This window comes from Pteronotus mesoamericanus, unplaced genomic scaffold, assembly GCF_021234165.1.
Source record: "Pteronotus mesoamericanus isolate MK-2021 breed Mesoamerican mustached bat unplaced genomic scaffold, CSHL_Meso_final contig_94, whole genome shotgun sequence".
NCBI lineage: Eukaryota > Metazoa > Chordata > Mammalia > Chiroptera > Mormoopidae > Pteronotus > Pteronotus mesoamericanus.
The window spans coordinates 50,485,328-50,502,073 of NW_026555285.1; the positions used below are offsets into that span (position 1 = coordinate 50,485,328).

General features: G+C 41.6%; 1 protein-coding gene across 3 annotated transcripts in view; it reads left to right on the forward strand.

The window, feature by feature from the left end:
- NBEA (neurobeachin) overlaps positions 1 to 16,746 on the forward strand; it is a 482,091-nt gene that overhangs the window by 116,242 nt on the left and 349,103 nt on the right. For all 3 annotated transcript variants that reach the window (XM_054586547.1, XM_054586549.1, XM_054586548.1), the window contains exons 26-29: positions 1,199 to 1,329; positions 2,811 to 2,918; positions 8,034 to 8,202; positions 9,700 to 9,795. In XM_054586547.1, the coding sequence (XP_054442522.1) occupies positions 1,199 to 1,329; positions 2,811 to 2,918; positions 8,034 to 8,202; positions 9,700 to 9,795 (504 nt within the window). The remainder of the gene's footprint in view (positions 1 to 1,198; positions 1,330 to 2,810; positions 2,919 to 8,033; positions 8,203 to 9,699; positions 9,796 to 16,746) is intronic.

Sequence of the window (16,746 nt, forward strand, 5' to 3'; positions counted from 1 at the left end):
AACGTGTTCATTAACATGATTGTGATAGTTATTTCACAGTGTACTTAGGTGCCAAGTGTCATGTTGTACACTTGGAATGATGCTATTTGTCAATGATAACTACGTCTTGAAAAGTATGATTGAATGGAACCTACTTTTTCGTTTTGCGTTCTTAAAAGACGGGGACTGAGAGGATCCTGTGCGCACTGGGCGGCCTCTCCTGGTGGGGGCCGGGGGGCGGGGACGGGTCCCCTGGCCACCTGTGCGTGGCGCCTGTGTTCAGCCCTGCTGATGGGCTGAACTTTGTGAGTAAGGGATATTTTTAAATGCTGCAGGATCTTCAAACCAGCATTTGTTTGGTTATTTTGAGTTTTTATTCCCGAATATATTCTAAGGCTTAACTGCTGCTTTGATTTTTATCCTCATAATTCCTAGCAGATTTGTTTTTTTTATCCATAGGAATGTTTTCTAAGTGAATGATAATAAAGCAGACAATTACACATCAACATGTGCTGTTCACTGCTCTAAGCACTTTACATGTGTTAGCTCGGTTAGTCCCCAGCAGGGTCTTCCTAGGAAGCATGCTCATACTCCTTTTACACAGGAGGAGACAAGGCACAGAGAGTCAAAGCAGCTGCCCACGGCCCCCCAGGTCACCAGCGGCAGAGCCAGGACTTGGACGCAGGGGCCCGGTTCCAGAATCGGCGCCGTTTATTTTGCTGTACTTAACAGCTTTTAAACTGACTGACAGAGGCCGCAGACGCTCTCGCCATGAAGGAAGGTGGCTGCTGGGATCTGTGGGAGTCGCCGCGGTGCTCAGGCTACTGGGAGAAGCCTTACGATGCTGAAGGGCTTACCAGACATGAACGCTAGGTTTTTAAACAGTTTTCTTGAGTCACAAAATTCAGAATTTTGAGTGAGGGAGGAGATAGACTATGGAAGAGTGTATTGAGAGCTTCAAAGCCCCAGCAATATTCTGTTTCTGCAGCTCATTGGTAGTACATGGATATTTTGGTTTAATTTTTTAACTACACATTTGCTTTATATGTACTTTTCATTACTGTATTTCATAATTATCAAAATATTTGTTGACCTAGTTGATTTTTAAAATCATAAGGGGATGGAAGAAGGGGAAGGAAAGACAAAAAGAACCTAATGGCTTCTTCAACATGTCAGAGTCAACAGTTCACATGACTAATAAGCTTGTGGTTTTGGACAGTGTGCTGCGTCGCAGTGAGGAACTGTTTAGAGTGTCGGCAGAGGCAGCGGGACCGCGGGGGCAAGTCCGCCCACGGGAGCAGCAAGCCCGCCGACACTCCCCAAGGGGGCACGGCCGCAGCCGCAGCCAAGGTAAGGCAGAGTGGGCTACGTTGTGCACGGTTCGCCTTAAGTTTTAGGTTTATGGGAACAGCCCCGCAGTGCTGCTCCGTGACAGAGCAGGGGCGCGGTGGTCAGGCAGCCCCAGGCCCCGGGGCCAGCCTCTCCTCGCCACAGGTGCGCTGCCGAGACTGTCACTGCTCTGAGGCTCGAGGTTTTGGGATTTAAATGAAGGTACTAATAATTTCTACTTCATAGGGTTCTTGTAAAGATTATAGTGTACATTGATAAGGAGAGATGATACAAGCATTTTTGATGAAAAAATCTTTATAAGGCTCAAGTTACATTATGGATATAGAAACACTTTATAAAATGGTATAATTTTTTTGTTTATGCTATACATTATATACTTTTTATTTATGCTCTCAATGTGTTATTTTCTTAATTATCTCGTGATAAATACTATAAGCCTATTATTTAAATAATACCGCTGAGGTTTGTAGGGGCTCCGCCCTTACCGCACCTGAGGTCACACTGCTGGAGAGCTGTGGGGTTGCGATGGAGCCAGGCCGCGCCGGCCTCCACACACCCGCCCCTTTCCTTGCCCTGCGCTGCAGGGCCCTCGGGCGCCTTCCTCTAGGAATGGAAGGTCATTTTTGAAGTCTACAGAGAATTAGGAGGAGACCTATTTATTTTTACTTAGAGTGACAGCAAGTCATTCTCTTGGCAGGAATTATATTTTGTACATCACATACACTATCTAACTTAATTCATGCAATTCTTAACACACCGTGTCCACACAGTCCTTAACAGGCCGTGTAAGTAAAACAGGGCTAGAGTGAGTTTCAGGGAACTTGACTCCATTGTTAGTTTGCTATGGGACACAGTGCATAAAATTGGCCAGTTTTTTTTGTATCTTCAGCTGTATAAAGGTTTTTGATGGTAATGATCTTTAATGTCTTTCAGCTTTAAGATTAAGGCTATGTTTGAATTTTTTTAAGTTTACCTTTTCTAAGTTTCTGTAGCTCACGGCACACTCACACATACAAAATCTCGTGTAACACTGTGAAACAGTGGTCGCGCATTGCGGAAGCATGGCGGCCACATGAACCAGTGACCCAGGGAGACGTGCTGACTGGATGCCGGGGCCGGAGGGAGGCCCCAGGAGCGCCAGCTGGAGGCCCAGGGCCCCTCCACGGCAGCCCAGGCCCAGGTCTCCTGTAGCCCAGACCCCACCTCTGTTCTGCCATGATCTTACCTGCTTTTCTAAGTCTGCGTCAGTAACTCTGGTAACAAAGACCAAGAGTGCTGATGAAGGAAATTGACTAGAGTTTAGGAGAGCAGAAGAAGTGTCTCATAGTAGAGTGGTGTTGTCACTAAATGGTATCCAGAGATGAGGAGGTAAAGAATGTGGGCCACTAAATGCCAAAATTAGAATTTTAGAAATGATAGCACTATGTAAGTTGATGTATTATGCCTTTGTTTTCTTTTTTAACAGTTTTCTTTCTTTTCAGACCCCATTAGAGAATGTTCCAGGCAACCTCTCTCCTATTAAGGACCCTGACCGACTCCTTCAGGATGTCGATATCAATCGCCTCCGTGCTGTTGTCTTCCGGGACGTGGTAGGTTGTGCCTGCTTGACTTCCAGGAAGGACCTTCCACTGTTGTTTATGTAAAGTAATTTAAATTTTATAAGAAAGCTGGACAGTAAAACTAAAGATCCCAGTGTCAAGAACTGTGGGGTTTATAACCTACTTCTCTTTATAAAATGGTTGACCCTTAGCTTTCTCTGAAAGCTTATTGACATGTTATTGTTTAAATTATGCAAAATTTTGAAATAAGTTGTGTATATACTAAGACAAATTTGAAAGCATTTTATCCTGAGTCACCAACTCCTGTCTGTTAGTGCTCCTTGCTGCCTAGGTAGGCACTGAATAGTTTGTCGTCACCATTGTTCCTGTACTGTGGATAATGGATTGGTTCATTGCAGTGCGTGTCTCTGGTGGTCGCTTTTTAGGGGGATGCATTTGCTTTTGAAAGAAGGATCTGCATTTTTAAAATATAGATACCTATGGGAAATTGAGTTAGACAGGTAGCTCTGTAAAGCTGAAGGAAAAGGGGGCTGAAGGAGGCGGTCCATGGACACTGAGTTACAAGAAGACGCCGTCAAGGCGAGCAGGCCGGAGCCGAGCCTCCCCACACACTGCGCGCGGGCCCATGCGGTGCCTCAGGGCATGTGCCGGACGCAGGCTGCTCGTTCCTATGGCTGTTTACCAGGCGCTCTGAACTCTGTTTTCCTTTTTATTTGTTTTTATTAAATTTTTTTCAATTACACTTTTCATTCAATATTATCTTGTATTAGTTTCAGGTATGCAGCATTATTTTGATTAATGATTTATGAAACAAAGTTTATGTTTTAAAATTACACCTAATTAATTGGATGGAGTAGTTCATACTTCAAAAAATGGTAAAAGTGTATTTATGGTAAGTCATATAGTGTCGTATTAGATGGTGGGAATATACAGTAGAAAAATCATCACTTTAATATGTATAAGTTCTTATAAATCACTAGGAAAATTATAAATATACCAACACAAACATAGGCAGGGGACATAAAATATGAGAAGGGAACATGATAAAAATTTAATGTTATCAGTAATCAAAAGAATGCAGATTAACATAAAAGTTAGATAATTTCACTATTAAGTAAACTAAAATGTAAAACAAGTTATACCAACATGGCAGGGGCCCACTGAAGTGTGCTCGGTCATGAGGCACTGGTCGGACTCGAAATCGGACTTATTGTAATAGCTGTTAACCAGTGTGTGTGAAACTCTTGACAAATATGGGCGCCCCGTGACCCAGTGGTTTTACTCAGAAGGTACTTAACCTCGCGTGCTCATTAGACATTCGTACGGGAAATTTGGCAGCGTTACACCTATCCAACAAGAAAGTGGCAGCCCAGTAAATCTTAGTATATCTATTCAGCAAGAAACTACATGGCCATTAAAATCATATTTTTGAGGGACATTTAGCAACATGGAAAAACACAATAGATTTTAAGGGAAAGCAGCCGTATGCCAAAGTGCATATATTTCACAAACTTTACATTTGTGTGCTGTGTGTGTGTGCATACACATCCTAATTTTTTAAAAAAGACTTAAAAAAAAAAAAAACCCCAAATAACCAATGATTAGTTCTAGGCTAACAGTTTTTATTTTGTGCTTAATCCTTTTTTATACCTTTCTGTATTTTCAAGTTTTCTGTAGTAAACTCATATTGCTTTGTAATTAATAAATGATAAAGGAATTTTTGAAACATAGATAAAACACATGATAGTGTAAAAACTATGATGTAAAAATCTCATCATAATCTGATTTGTAATCTAGATTTGGGGGGAAAATCACTAACAATTTAACCATTTAGAAATGGAAATTATTCCTCCTAAAGTAAGTATTTTGCAGTGTTTTTAAAATGAAGAATGATTAAAACATGGAGCATTATCTTGATCCTTAAGAGGCACCATCAGACCCAACAAGTGTGAATTGTGTTTAAATTGTTAGAAAATTCTGCATTAGGTTATCATGGCAGATTATGGTGACTTTTCTAAGAATCATAGGTGTTTTGTAAATGTGGTGGTTACCAAGCAGCGGTGCTTCGCTCTCTTTCCGAGAGCAGGGGGTTCTACGGGCCAGGGGTCGCTGGCAGACGCTGTCAGGCCAACGCACCTGCGCTCCCTGAGCCAACAGCCGGTGTCACATGCTCGGCACCCTTCCGTCTGCCTCAGCTTCCAGGGAAGGGGCGGGGCGCGGCTAAGGGTCGCACAGCTCGCTGCGGGGGCTGGCAGAGCCCCAGGGCTGGTCCTTCCCGAGTTTTCTCCCTTTCCATTGCTGTTTCATAGGTTCTAAGACATAGTTCTCTCATTTTTAAATAATCTCTGAAATCTGAAAATGTTTTACAAAGAATATGATTTAGAGTTAATTATAGATGTTATGCTAAGAATTCTACTTGACCTGTAAAGTTTCTATGAATCAGTAGTCATTTTTAGTTGCCTTAACTTTAAAAAACAAATGAGATAAAAATAGATTTTTAAGGAGATGTATATGTAATACACGCTTGCATACCATGTATATACGTGGTTACAGAGCAGATAACTGAGTGACAGAATACAACCTGGGGCAGGAAAGCTGCTTCTGTGTCAGTTGTTCGATTTTCTAAGTATATAATTTTCTTAGTGGGAATACACACACACACTCGCAATCAGAGATCAAGGATTTTCATGTTTTTAAGGATTTCTGAGTTTTGTTGACCCTGAAAGAAAGTGAATACCACGTGCAGTGGCAGGAGGAAAATTTGATAAAATGTCCAAGAATACATTCCTTTCTTGTTCTCATTTGTTTTCTGTGATGAAGACATTGCTGATTTATAGTCACATGAACTATTTAAATCCAAATAAAAGATTTGTGTGACAAAATTTGCTATGGGGTTAAAAAAAAAAAGGCTTAAAAAAATTTTTGTTTTCAGTGTTCCCCATTAAGCCAAAATGTGGAAGGAAATTTATTATCCTAAGTTGCCTGTATCCAATATTGTATAAACTGAAGTCATTTTAATCCTTAGAAATTGAATTGAAAGTTTTCCAACATCCTGGTTGAAGCATTACAATTTTTAAAGGATTTCAGAGTTAATTATATTACTGATGCAAGATTGAATAGTGGGGAACCCCATTTCTGAAGCAGATGGGAGAAACATAATAAAGTTCATGTCTTCATAACAGTAAAATACCTAAGAAAGTCAATTAATCTGTATGAAACTTTAGTCATTCTCCAGATGTTCAACCTCAAAGTAAATGGTTATTCTTTCTCAAAGACAGAACTGGGAATAAGCAGTGCAGTTAGTGTGCAGGTCCGGATGTGGAAAGGAAAGGCAAGGCAGCTCCTTGCGTGCTGTGCGTGGGGGGTATGCTTGTTGGCTGGGCGGCAGCTCCTGGCATTTGCAGCCCTGCAGCCTGGCCTTGACACCCCCGCTTGCACAGACGCCCGCTGAAGGCCCTTTCCCTGCTTGGTACCACGTGCCCAGCGTGGACGTGGCTGTGCCGCGGGGTCTGACGGTCTGTCACTGCCCGGGCTGCCTTTGCGTGTGTTCGTGGCCAGCATCTCGTGTCGTCCGACTGCACTCGTGTCCTTTATGTAACCGTTTAAGCGTTGGCTCTTTGCCCCCTTTTCTGTATGTTTATTCCTTCGTTATTGCAACGCAAGGAGGACACATTTTAAATGCTTCGTAAGAGATTCTCTCTAGAAAAGTTGTCACCCACAGAGTATGAAATACTAAATTCCTGTTTCTGAACAAATTTGTCTTTTTTGGTTTTTTTCTCCATTAGCTATACTGATTTTGTTTCATGGTATTAAATCATCAGTAAATATTTTTTGTTTACAGTCTGTTCTGACAAATGCACATAATTTATTTTTTATTTTTTTATTGTGGACACTATTACAGTTGTCCCCATTTTCCCCCTTCGTCCACCTCCACTCAGCCCCGCCCCTTCCCTCTGGCCAGCACCACGCTGCTGTCTGTGCTCGTGGGTCCTGCATACAGGTTCTTCAGCTGATCCTCTCCCCTTCACATCCATATTGGATTTTGTTTACACTGTACTTAAATGAAGTAATAAATACGGAGTGCCCATTAGCAGAGTTACTAGACTTCAGTGCATGTTTGTTTTTCTTATTTTTATGACACTAATTTTTACCTGTTATCTGTGGGGCACAGTTATTGCAGTTTTGAAATATCACTTTCGTTTTTCTTAGAAAAAAGCTTTATAACCATTTACATGTGACTCTTTAGATATGGTCTAATTTGGAAGTGGTCTCAGAGGTCGTATAAACTTGCCTCCTTGACAACTCTCCCCTCTACGATGGTTATCTGGGCTTGTGGGATGTGTCGTCCGAGGTGCTGGCCAGCGCTCAGATAAAGTCGTCTCCTCCAATAGGCTGCAGGCTGCTTTGCAGACCCATCACTCAGGCCTGGCCCGCCTTTGCTGGCTTCCCCCCAAGAGCCCCGCTTGTTCCCGAGCTGCTGCCGTCGCAGCCTCAGGTGCCGGCAGTGACGGGGTGGTGATGCTTTCAGAGCGGACTGGGGCGGGATTGTGGCTTCTGCTTAAACAGTTGCGCAGGTGGACGTGCTGCCACTGTTCTTGAAGCCCCATGTGCCCCTTCTGGCTCCTGCTGCGCCTGAACGAGCCTGGTTGGACACTCCCCCCTGCCTTCAGTCTCCTGCTCAGATAGTAACAGCTCGGGATTGTCTGGGTCCCAAGTACCATTTTACTCTATTAATATTTTAGAGCGTTTGAAGCTGTTCATGTAATTGAGATATTAAATTACTCTTTTCCCCCTTGTGCCATCTGCTTATTTTTTTAATGTACATACTCTTTTAGAAGTAATGGATGATAATGGTGACAAGCGTAAAGAATAAAATTGTGTGACATATTCAACAAAATTTTAAGTCTTGCTTTTTGAAATTATCTTTCAACCTATAACTCGGATGATATATTCCTGGAGTTTTGTACAATATTTATCCATAAATGATACTTACTGAATAACAATATACACTTTTCAAGTTTTCATAAAACTTAAATGTCATAGTTGACCTCTATAAAGAAAATGGAATGGAAACAATTTCTTGTATCCTAAGAACTTTTACTTTAAACTTTTTGCATGGTAAGCCTGCCTTTGCGTTTTGCGCAGGACGACAGCAAGCAGGCGCAGTTCTTGGCGCTGGCGGTGGTTTACTTCATCTCCGTGCTGATGGTCTCCAAGTACCGAGACATCCTGGAGCCCCAGCGCGAGACGGCGCGGGCGGGAGGCCCGCCGGGCAGGAACGTCCGGCAAGAAATAAATTCACCGACGAGTACAGGTACTTCATATTGTTGTAGTTACTTGAATTTCCATTGTCATTTACCTCCTTTTTTATTTCATTTTTTTCATCCAGATCTAAGCTGGTTCTATTCATATTTCTAAGTACGTGATATGTAAAGGCCAATTTAATATTCTTTAATTCCTCAAAAATGGGTGAATGGTATTTCCATAATATTTGCTATATTCTCATTTTTCAGTGCATTTTTGGTTTTAATGTTTTACATTTATTAATACAAATCAGTTCTATTTAATATGCAAATAACTCATATAGTTAACATTTATTAATTTTTTATTTTTATAAACATGGAATTAGGAGGTCCTTGTAGAGTAGTGCAAGACCAAGACTAAGCCAAAATATAAATCTTTATAGGCAAGTTCAAAGCTAGCATTCCTCTCTCTTTCTTTGCTGTGTCATTATTTCAGTATCTAAACATTAAAATTCTATAATTAATGTTACATATAAAAATCTAATTTCAGTATTCTAGCAGAGATTCATAATAAGCAAACATACATTCTAAACTTTATACCAAAAGAGCTTCAACTAAAATCAAAGACTTATATTCAATAATGGGCCGTCTCAGCTCACGCGGTCCTGCTCCTGTACAGGAGACACTCCTGCAGGAGGAGTTCACGATATCAGCTCTGTCTGCTCTCCCTGAACATGACCAGTGCGTTTGCTGGCAACTAATAGCTTAATATCATGGGGTGGCTTCCATGAGTTGCATTTCAGGCCAGGTGTTCAATATCAGAGTTGTTTCTCTGTTTTGTGCAGAGTAGCCTTGGTAACCCCAGAGTTTCTTTCATGTACCACTGGATTAATTTGTAGTTGAAATTATCTTTCCTACATTAATGTTTATGTAAATAAAATGGATGTAAATAAATAAAATAAACAAAATGAATATTTTTTTAAGTGGGTAGAAATTAGTGGCCAAATCTCTGCATCTTGTTTTTCATAGCACATCATACCTCATTTACCTTTTATCGTTGTGGAAATGCAGATCGTGGTGATGCTATAAGACTTTGCTGCTGCATGCTGTCTTAATTTGAAACTCATAAACATGGTATTTCATTGTAGTATACCCTTTTAACTTTAGACTTCAGATTAGACATTATTCTACCATTATAGTTTATGTCTTTTGACCATTTAAAACACTAAGACTTTATTATCTTAAACAACTCTTTTCTGTATTTTAATACATTCATGTCAGTCCTATATATATAGAATGAGCAATATATTAGTGAATTGCCAGTTCTCTAAAAGTACTTGTGATTCCCTTACGTGTTTGTATGTCTCTGTGTCTGTTGCTGAAATAGTTACAAGTATATTATCTCTTTTCTCTTAATACGAAGCACTTTCCTTCCCCCAGAGACGTGGCCTTTATCGCTAGCACTGTTTGCATGCTGCAGTAATATAAAAATGTCGCGCACCGTCAGCGGACCGTGTTGCAGGTTGTTACATGCTGGCTCAAACCCGATTCCATGATTTTCTCCACAGTTGTGGTCATCCCATCTCTCCCTCATCCAAGTTTGAACCACGGATTCCTTGCCAAGTTAATTCCTGAGCAGAGCTTTGCCCACTCATTTTACAAAGGTAATACTGACCTCACCTCCTGACCTGTTTGGGTATTCTTATTTTCTCATGTCATATAATAAATATCCATAGTGCTATTTTTTATAAACAAGTATACATCTCAGGTTTCATGGAGATATATGTTGCATTTATACCTGGCTAATGAGCAAAATAGAGCTCTTATATTTATGTTCCATTACCCTTTAAAGTACCGACTGCCCATGAAGGACGCCTGATTCTGTGCATAGCAGCATGCGCAGCGGCAGCATTCGCTGGAGAACGCGGAAGAGCCGCAGCTTAGGCGCGGCACTGACTGAGCCCTGAGACCAAGGCCGCCCCAGGCTCACGCCAGCCCCGTGGCTCAGTGCCGTCAGGGCATCGCGCGGCTCTCGTTCTCCGGCAAGCCAAGGAGCAGCCGGGCCAAGCGCCCACTACCAGTCGGAAACAGACAAAGCAGCAGGAAGATGTGATGCAGGAGCGGGAGGAAAACTTAAGTCCATAGGTACAGACTGAGAAAGGGCAGAGCTGGTGGGATTGTTAGATACGGACATTCCCACAGCTGTCATAAGTGTGTACAAAGTGTTTTCAATCTGAATGAAAAACTGAACATAATGAGAAAAATGAAGCATTTTTAAAAAGAACCAATTGAAGGTTTCAAAGATGAAAGATTAAAATAGCCAAAATGATGTCCGGGTAAGATTAACGTGAAGATTGTCTCTGCAGAACAAAGGGAGACAGCTGGCTGTATCCTCCTGCACCCTGCCGCCTCTGCTAGGCCTTCCCTGGCCCGCACCCCACATGGTCCCCGGGACAGTTGCTTTTAGGAGAAGAGGGCTGTCCGGCAGCCCGCGAAGGCCAGGCTTGGCCGGCTGGCTGGCTGCTGAAGAGAAAGGCAGAGAGACGAGGCGGGAGAGGGCCCTGGCCCCGACCAAGAGGGTGGCGAGCCCGGGATGGAGGTCTGCCGTCCCGCGGGAGCGGACGCACTGCCCGGCCCAAGTCTGCAGGAGGGGGCTCGCGCCTTCAACCGCAGGAGGCGCGTGGAAGAGCGCGCACAGGACCGACCCCTGTGCGCCACGGTGCAGCGCGCCCCTCCCTGTTTTGGCTGAGGATGTGAGAGCCCCATCGATGGAACCAGTAAAACAGTGGACTCTTCGTTACAACTTGGTGAATGCACAGATATTTGTTATAAATATTCAGCCTTTAAACATGATGAAGTAAAGGAAACATCATTTTAGCTTTATTCCTCACAAACACATACAGCTCTGGGTTGTGTAAGAAGGTTCAGATGACGTCAGATTCAGTGTCCTCTGGAACCTGTGTCGTATGGAAGAACATGCTGAAGCCGTAGCCACAGCGACTGGGAGGCACTCCACTTAGGCCTCCTGCTCCAGAACGTGAGTCACGGCTCTCTCATCAGGACGGCGTGCTTACGAGGACAGTTTAGCTGGGCGGCACGGTGGCTCACGGTGTGACGGCATTCTGAAGTGCTGCTAGGTTGTCGGGTAGGTTTGCCGCCCTTCTCTACCCCTGGTGAGGATGTGGACGCTGAGTACAAGGCCACCACTGCCGCCGGCGCACATCGAGGGGAAGACGCTGCCGCCGCCACTGCTGTGCCGCTGCAGCAGCACGTCCCCGCCTTTCACAGGGCTAGACCCTGGCTAGGTCCTGCTTTTTAAAGACTAATAGGGCTGGCTTCACTGTCAGACACGTAAAGTGTTTATAATGAATGCAGTGCTGCTAACAAAGAAGGGTTGTGATGTGTTTTACTGGCAGAAAGTGTCAGAGGACAAACATCAAAGTTAAAATCTTGAAAGTCAGAATTTCTTGACATATTTAATAATAATTATCAATGAACTATCTTGATCTATAAGAATAACCTTGATTTTGCTCATCCTTGAAAAGTTGTCTCTTGTCATTTTATGTATTTAATAGAATGTTTTGTGTTTTATTTTCCATTAAAAGAAGATTCATGCATAGGAAATTCAGGGAGCTGGAGCGGTTTCTTTCAGTGGAATGATTTCTATTTGATTATAACTATGCAGGGTGAATTACTGGAACTGGGTATTGAACATCGATGGTATGTTTTGAAGATACAGCATTTCCAGTTACATTTTGGGTAAAAGTTTAAAATGAACATTCTGAGCTCCTGAGTTTTCATTCCATCAGCCTATCTCTGTGGTGCTGCTTTCTCCACTCTGCATGTTATTAAAATAAGAACAGGTGAGCTATGTGTTACTCCCTTGAGTGACATTGTTGCAGGTTCAACTTGGATCCGATTGACAAGCAGAAAGCTCAAGGTCATGTTATAAACTTTAAATATTTATATTCTCAGTGTTTGTTTAAGATGTTTACATAGTCATTTCATTTGGGGAATCACTCATTGCTTAAAACTTGTTAAGATGTGTAATGAAAAAAGTTACACGTAAAAACATTTGTGTATACACTTTCAGTGCAACATTAACAGTTTTTGTAATTATTTTCTTTTTCCCATGTTATCTTTGTTCAGATTATAGTTACTGAGATGTAGTTTTGTGTCTATGGAGTCAAATAATAAAAACACTTGTGCTTTTATTCTGTGTACTTTAGAGCATTTCTGTTGTCACAGATAGTTTGAGAAGCTTCACCTCCTCCGCACTTCACTCCCTTCTTGTAGCTCATTATTGAGCCTTTTAGAAATTTCTGAGCTGGCCCTGTGGCCTCTCTCTTCTTTTCAGTCTTTGACAGTCCTCACTTCAAGGTCTTAGCCCCTCTTCAATACTGCCCATTTTATATTCTTGTATTCTTTTATATTCTTCAAGTACTGCCCGTTTCTTTGTTGGACTTGCCTCTAGTCATTTAGTGTATTAACTGATGAGCAAGGTTAAAGTAACACTAACATATAATTTAAAAAGTAATGTAATGAAATATAATGTGTATTTAACATATGTTCATATAATAAGTATTTTATAATATGTAACATATAATAAAACAATTTTTCTTTCTAAAGTCTTTCTGTAATTGTGGGATAAAGTTGCAATATCCAAACTTAGAGTGGCAAGGCTGCTCTAGTTCTGATTTCTTGAATACTGCAATTGCCTTCAAAATGGTTTTCTCACCTCCTCTTTTACTGCTCTTCATTTTTTTTTTTTAGTTTTGCTACATTTTGTTTTAAACTATGAATGAGATTATGTCCCATTCTGACTTAAATTTTTCTAGTAGCATTTAGAGTAAACGATCACATGGGTCCTGGGTCCCTGACAGCTGACTCCCTTTCCAGCTTTATCTGAGGTTTTCCTTCCATTTGCTCACGGCATTGTGGTCCGAGGGCCTTTCAGCTCTTTCCTCGTCCGTTCAGGACTTGCCTGCCCCGTGTTCTGTGCCTTGTGGTTGGCGTGCTCTCTGCCCTGTGCTGTGTGTGGTTGCTGCTCGCTCGCCCTGCAGCTGCTGCCGGCGCCCTCCTCACAGCTGCCTTCCTGACTCAGGGAGCCCCTGGCGTCCCCCAAGCCACCCTGTTCTCTGTGGTAGTGCCCTCGCTATCTCGCGTCTTGTGGTTGTGCAGTCTACTTCCTCGTCTAACTGTGCAAACGTGTACTCCAAGAAGGTGGGCCTTTCGCCTTGCCCGGCTCGGGGAAGTAGACCACATAAATATTTGTTAAGCTAATGAAATGAGTCAGTCAGTGAGAAAGCTGAACAATTTTTTTAAAAAGCTAGGTATTGATGGTAGCCATGAAATGTATGCTGAAACCAGACCCAAGAAACTTTTATAGGTAATTTGTTCTGGAAGCTGTTAAGCTTCGTGTTAATTATTGCACTGTAGGATTAATAAGTAGAAAGTAAATGTGTAGGTCAGCTTATAAGTATATTATATTTTTCACGTAACAATTTATAATTAGGGAAAGGATTAGTACGGGAACTAAAATAGTTAAGAGAATGGGGTACTGTTATAAGAATAGACACAGGGTATTGACAGTCTTTAAATAGGCTGGACTTTGTATTTGTCATTATTATAAATACAACTTTTCTCATCAAATGGGAGAGGAAGTTACCATTTGAAAAATGGTTTGGGGATTACCAAGTGGGGTAGCCATTGGGAAGAAGTTAATTCATGTCCTTGTTTTATAACACGCCAAGTAAATATCACATGTATTACAGTTTATAGGTAAAAATGAAGCAGAGCATAATTCAAGAAAATTAAATTTAGTATTCATATAAGATATTTAAATCATAACATCAAAGCCTGAAGCTATAAAGTAAAATACATGACTAAATGAAGGTTTTATATACTATATATAAACAACAATAACAAAAACGACATTAACAAAAGTGAAAGGACAAATGTAAATGGGAAGTTTACATTTATATGATAAAAGTAAATAGTCTTAATAAATAAAGAAGCTCTTACAGATTAATTAAAATAATACATCATAGTAATGGGAAAATGTAGAAAAATACCAAAAAGCTAACAAAAGAAATGCAGTGTACAGTACAAATAAGAAAACTTTATTTAAATCTACCAGTAATCAAATAAGCTTCTGTTTAAATAAAAAATATATCACTATTTGCAATTTGGGCAAAATTTTGAAAAATGAGAATATAAGTATGTATACTTTACATAGCATAAAAATATCCATAACCCTTGATCTATTTATTTTACTTTCAGAATTATATCTTATGGGAAAAAAAGACCAATAATTTATATATACATATTTTTACTACTTAGCTTTTATTTGTTGCATATGTAAAAATAAAAAATAAATTTTTATATTCTTATAAACTAGCACTAATGTTTTTAATGTTGCAAGTTTGTTATTTTCTCTAGCCTTTTGAATTATTTTTAACGGATCCATTGTAATCTATTATGTGGGGGTACATTATAATTTATAAGTACTCCATAACACTATCAATAATATAATATAGAATTTTTATTGGATAGTGATATTGAATATATTTCAGTTATTTACTTGTGAAAATCATGGCCAGTTATTCAAAGCAAATATTTTTTAAAACTTTAACTCCTAAATGTCTGTTTCTAGTACTACTAAATGCACCAAGTATGGGGGTAGAGGTGGAAGAGAGTGTAAGGGGGATAAACGATAATGGGGAAAAAATACAATAAAAAATAAACTATTTAAGAAAGAAAAACCTCCTATTTTCCTTCTTTTCTTCCTTTTTCCCTTCCTTCCTGCCTTCTTTTCTCTCTCTTTTTTTCATCTTCTAATTTTGCCTTCCTTTCAACTGACTATACAATTCTTTCATTATGCATTTGCTGAACGAATGAGTGGTTTCCTGTTATACCCTGGGCACTGGGGACATGGAGTACCGTGTGCAAGAAGCCTCTGTCCTAGAGCAGCCGGCATGCTAGCAAGGGAGAGACACTTTCAGAAACGACACACACATATCTGTAACTGCAAGTTACACTGCATTCCAGGCAATGGAATTACGTACGGAGCGTCCTGAGAATGCACGGAAGAGGGAGCTGAAAATCACTGCGGGGTGGGAAACGCCTTGTAGAAGCGACATTCAGCGGGGATCCCAAGGATGATGGCAGGCAGTTTGGGAAAAACGGGGGAGCAGCTGAAGCACGTTCCTGAAAAGGTAAACGCAGGTTTGAGAATTCTTTGGCCTGTTGTGGTCACATTTGTGGGTGGACAGAAGAATTGAGGGAGCGAGAAGCATCCCGTGAGCTTAGCGAGGTAGGCAGGAACCAGCCCCGCAGGACCTGTGGCTGTGTGAAGGATCTGGTTTTAACATGAAACAGAGGAGTATTGTATTAGTGCCCCACTGCTGCCGTATCAAGTCGCTGCAGACATACTGGCCTAAAGCAACGCAGGCTTGATGTCTTCCAGTTCTGTAGGGCAGAGCTCTAACATGGGTTTTGCTGCTTGTACAAGCAGAAAGGTTCAAGAGATGACAGCGTGCTGGGGATGGGTTCAAGGACAAGAGGTATCTCCTGCACGAGGCTTCTCCTTCAACACTGGAGAAGTGGCGGTTTTACCTGCTGTACGGAAAGCAGCACAGAGAGTGGCGCAAGATGAAGGAAGAGAGGAATGTATTCTGAAGGAAAAAGCAAGATAAAACATGTGGGCAAAACAAAAAACCATAATGAAACGGAGATAAGTAACTTACCTGGCAAAGAGTTCAAAGGATGGTCATGGAGGTGGCCACTGAATGGGGGAGAAGAATGGACAAGCACAATGGGAACTTCAACAGAGCAAATGAAATGTGAGAATGGACCACATAGGAACAGCAGTGCTGAAAATGCAATAATTGAACTGCAAAGCACACTGCACAAGTCCGACCACAGCCTGTATTGAAGCCAGCGAAGGACAGATCAACTGGAAGGCAAGGCGGTGGAAGCGACCCAGCGCAACAGCAACAAGGAAAAAGGAAAAACAGCTTTACAGACTTTTGGGACAACAGTGAGCAGATTAACGTTTTCATTATAGGCCTCCCAGAAGGAAAGAGAAAGAAAAAGAAAGGGGTAGAAAAGTTATTTGAAGAAGTAATGGCTGAAAACTTGACTCACCTGCAGAAGGCAATGGAAATCTAGAAGTGTTCCTTCTGAGGTGTCTGTGGAAATCCTCTAAGTCTTTGGAAAGCTGGACCTAGCAAGGATGACAGCTGACAAGTTTCTTGATCCTCCTCACAGTACACAAGATGTACATTTTTCAAGGGCAAGTCCTACAACTCTGAAACCACAACTGATTTCCCCAGGCAACATGGAAAACTAGTAAGTTGTGGACCCCAAACTGGAACTTGGATCAATTTGATTATATCCCCATGATATTTCCATTCTGGTGTATTCCCTTCAGAAAGGAAGGAGAAACCGAAGTAGCCTAAGGGCTAGACTCACAAGGGGAGGCAGGCGGGGAAGTCGCTCTCGCAGGAGGGGATGTGTTGGTGTGCACATGAAGGGGCCAAAGCCAGGGAAAGCGGACAGAGACCAAGGGAGCCGAGGGCTCCCGGGAATGGGAGCTCTGTGTTTTCCTGCAG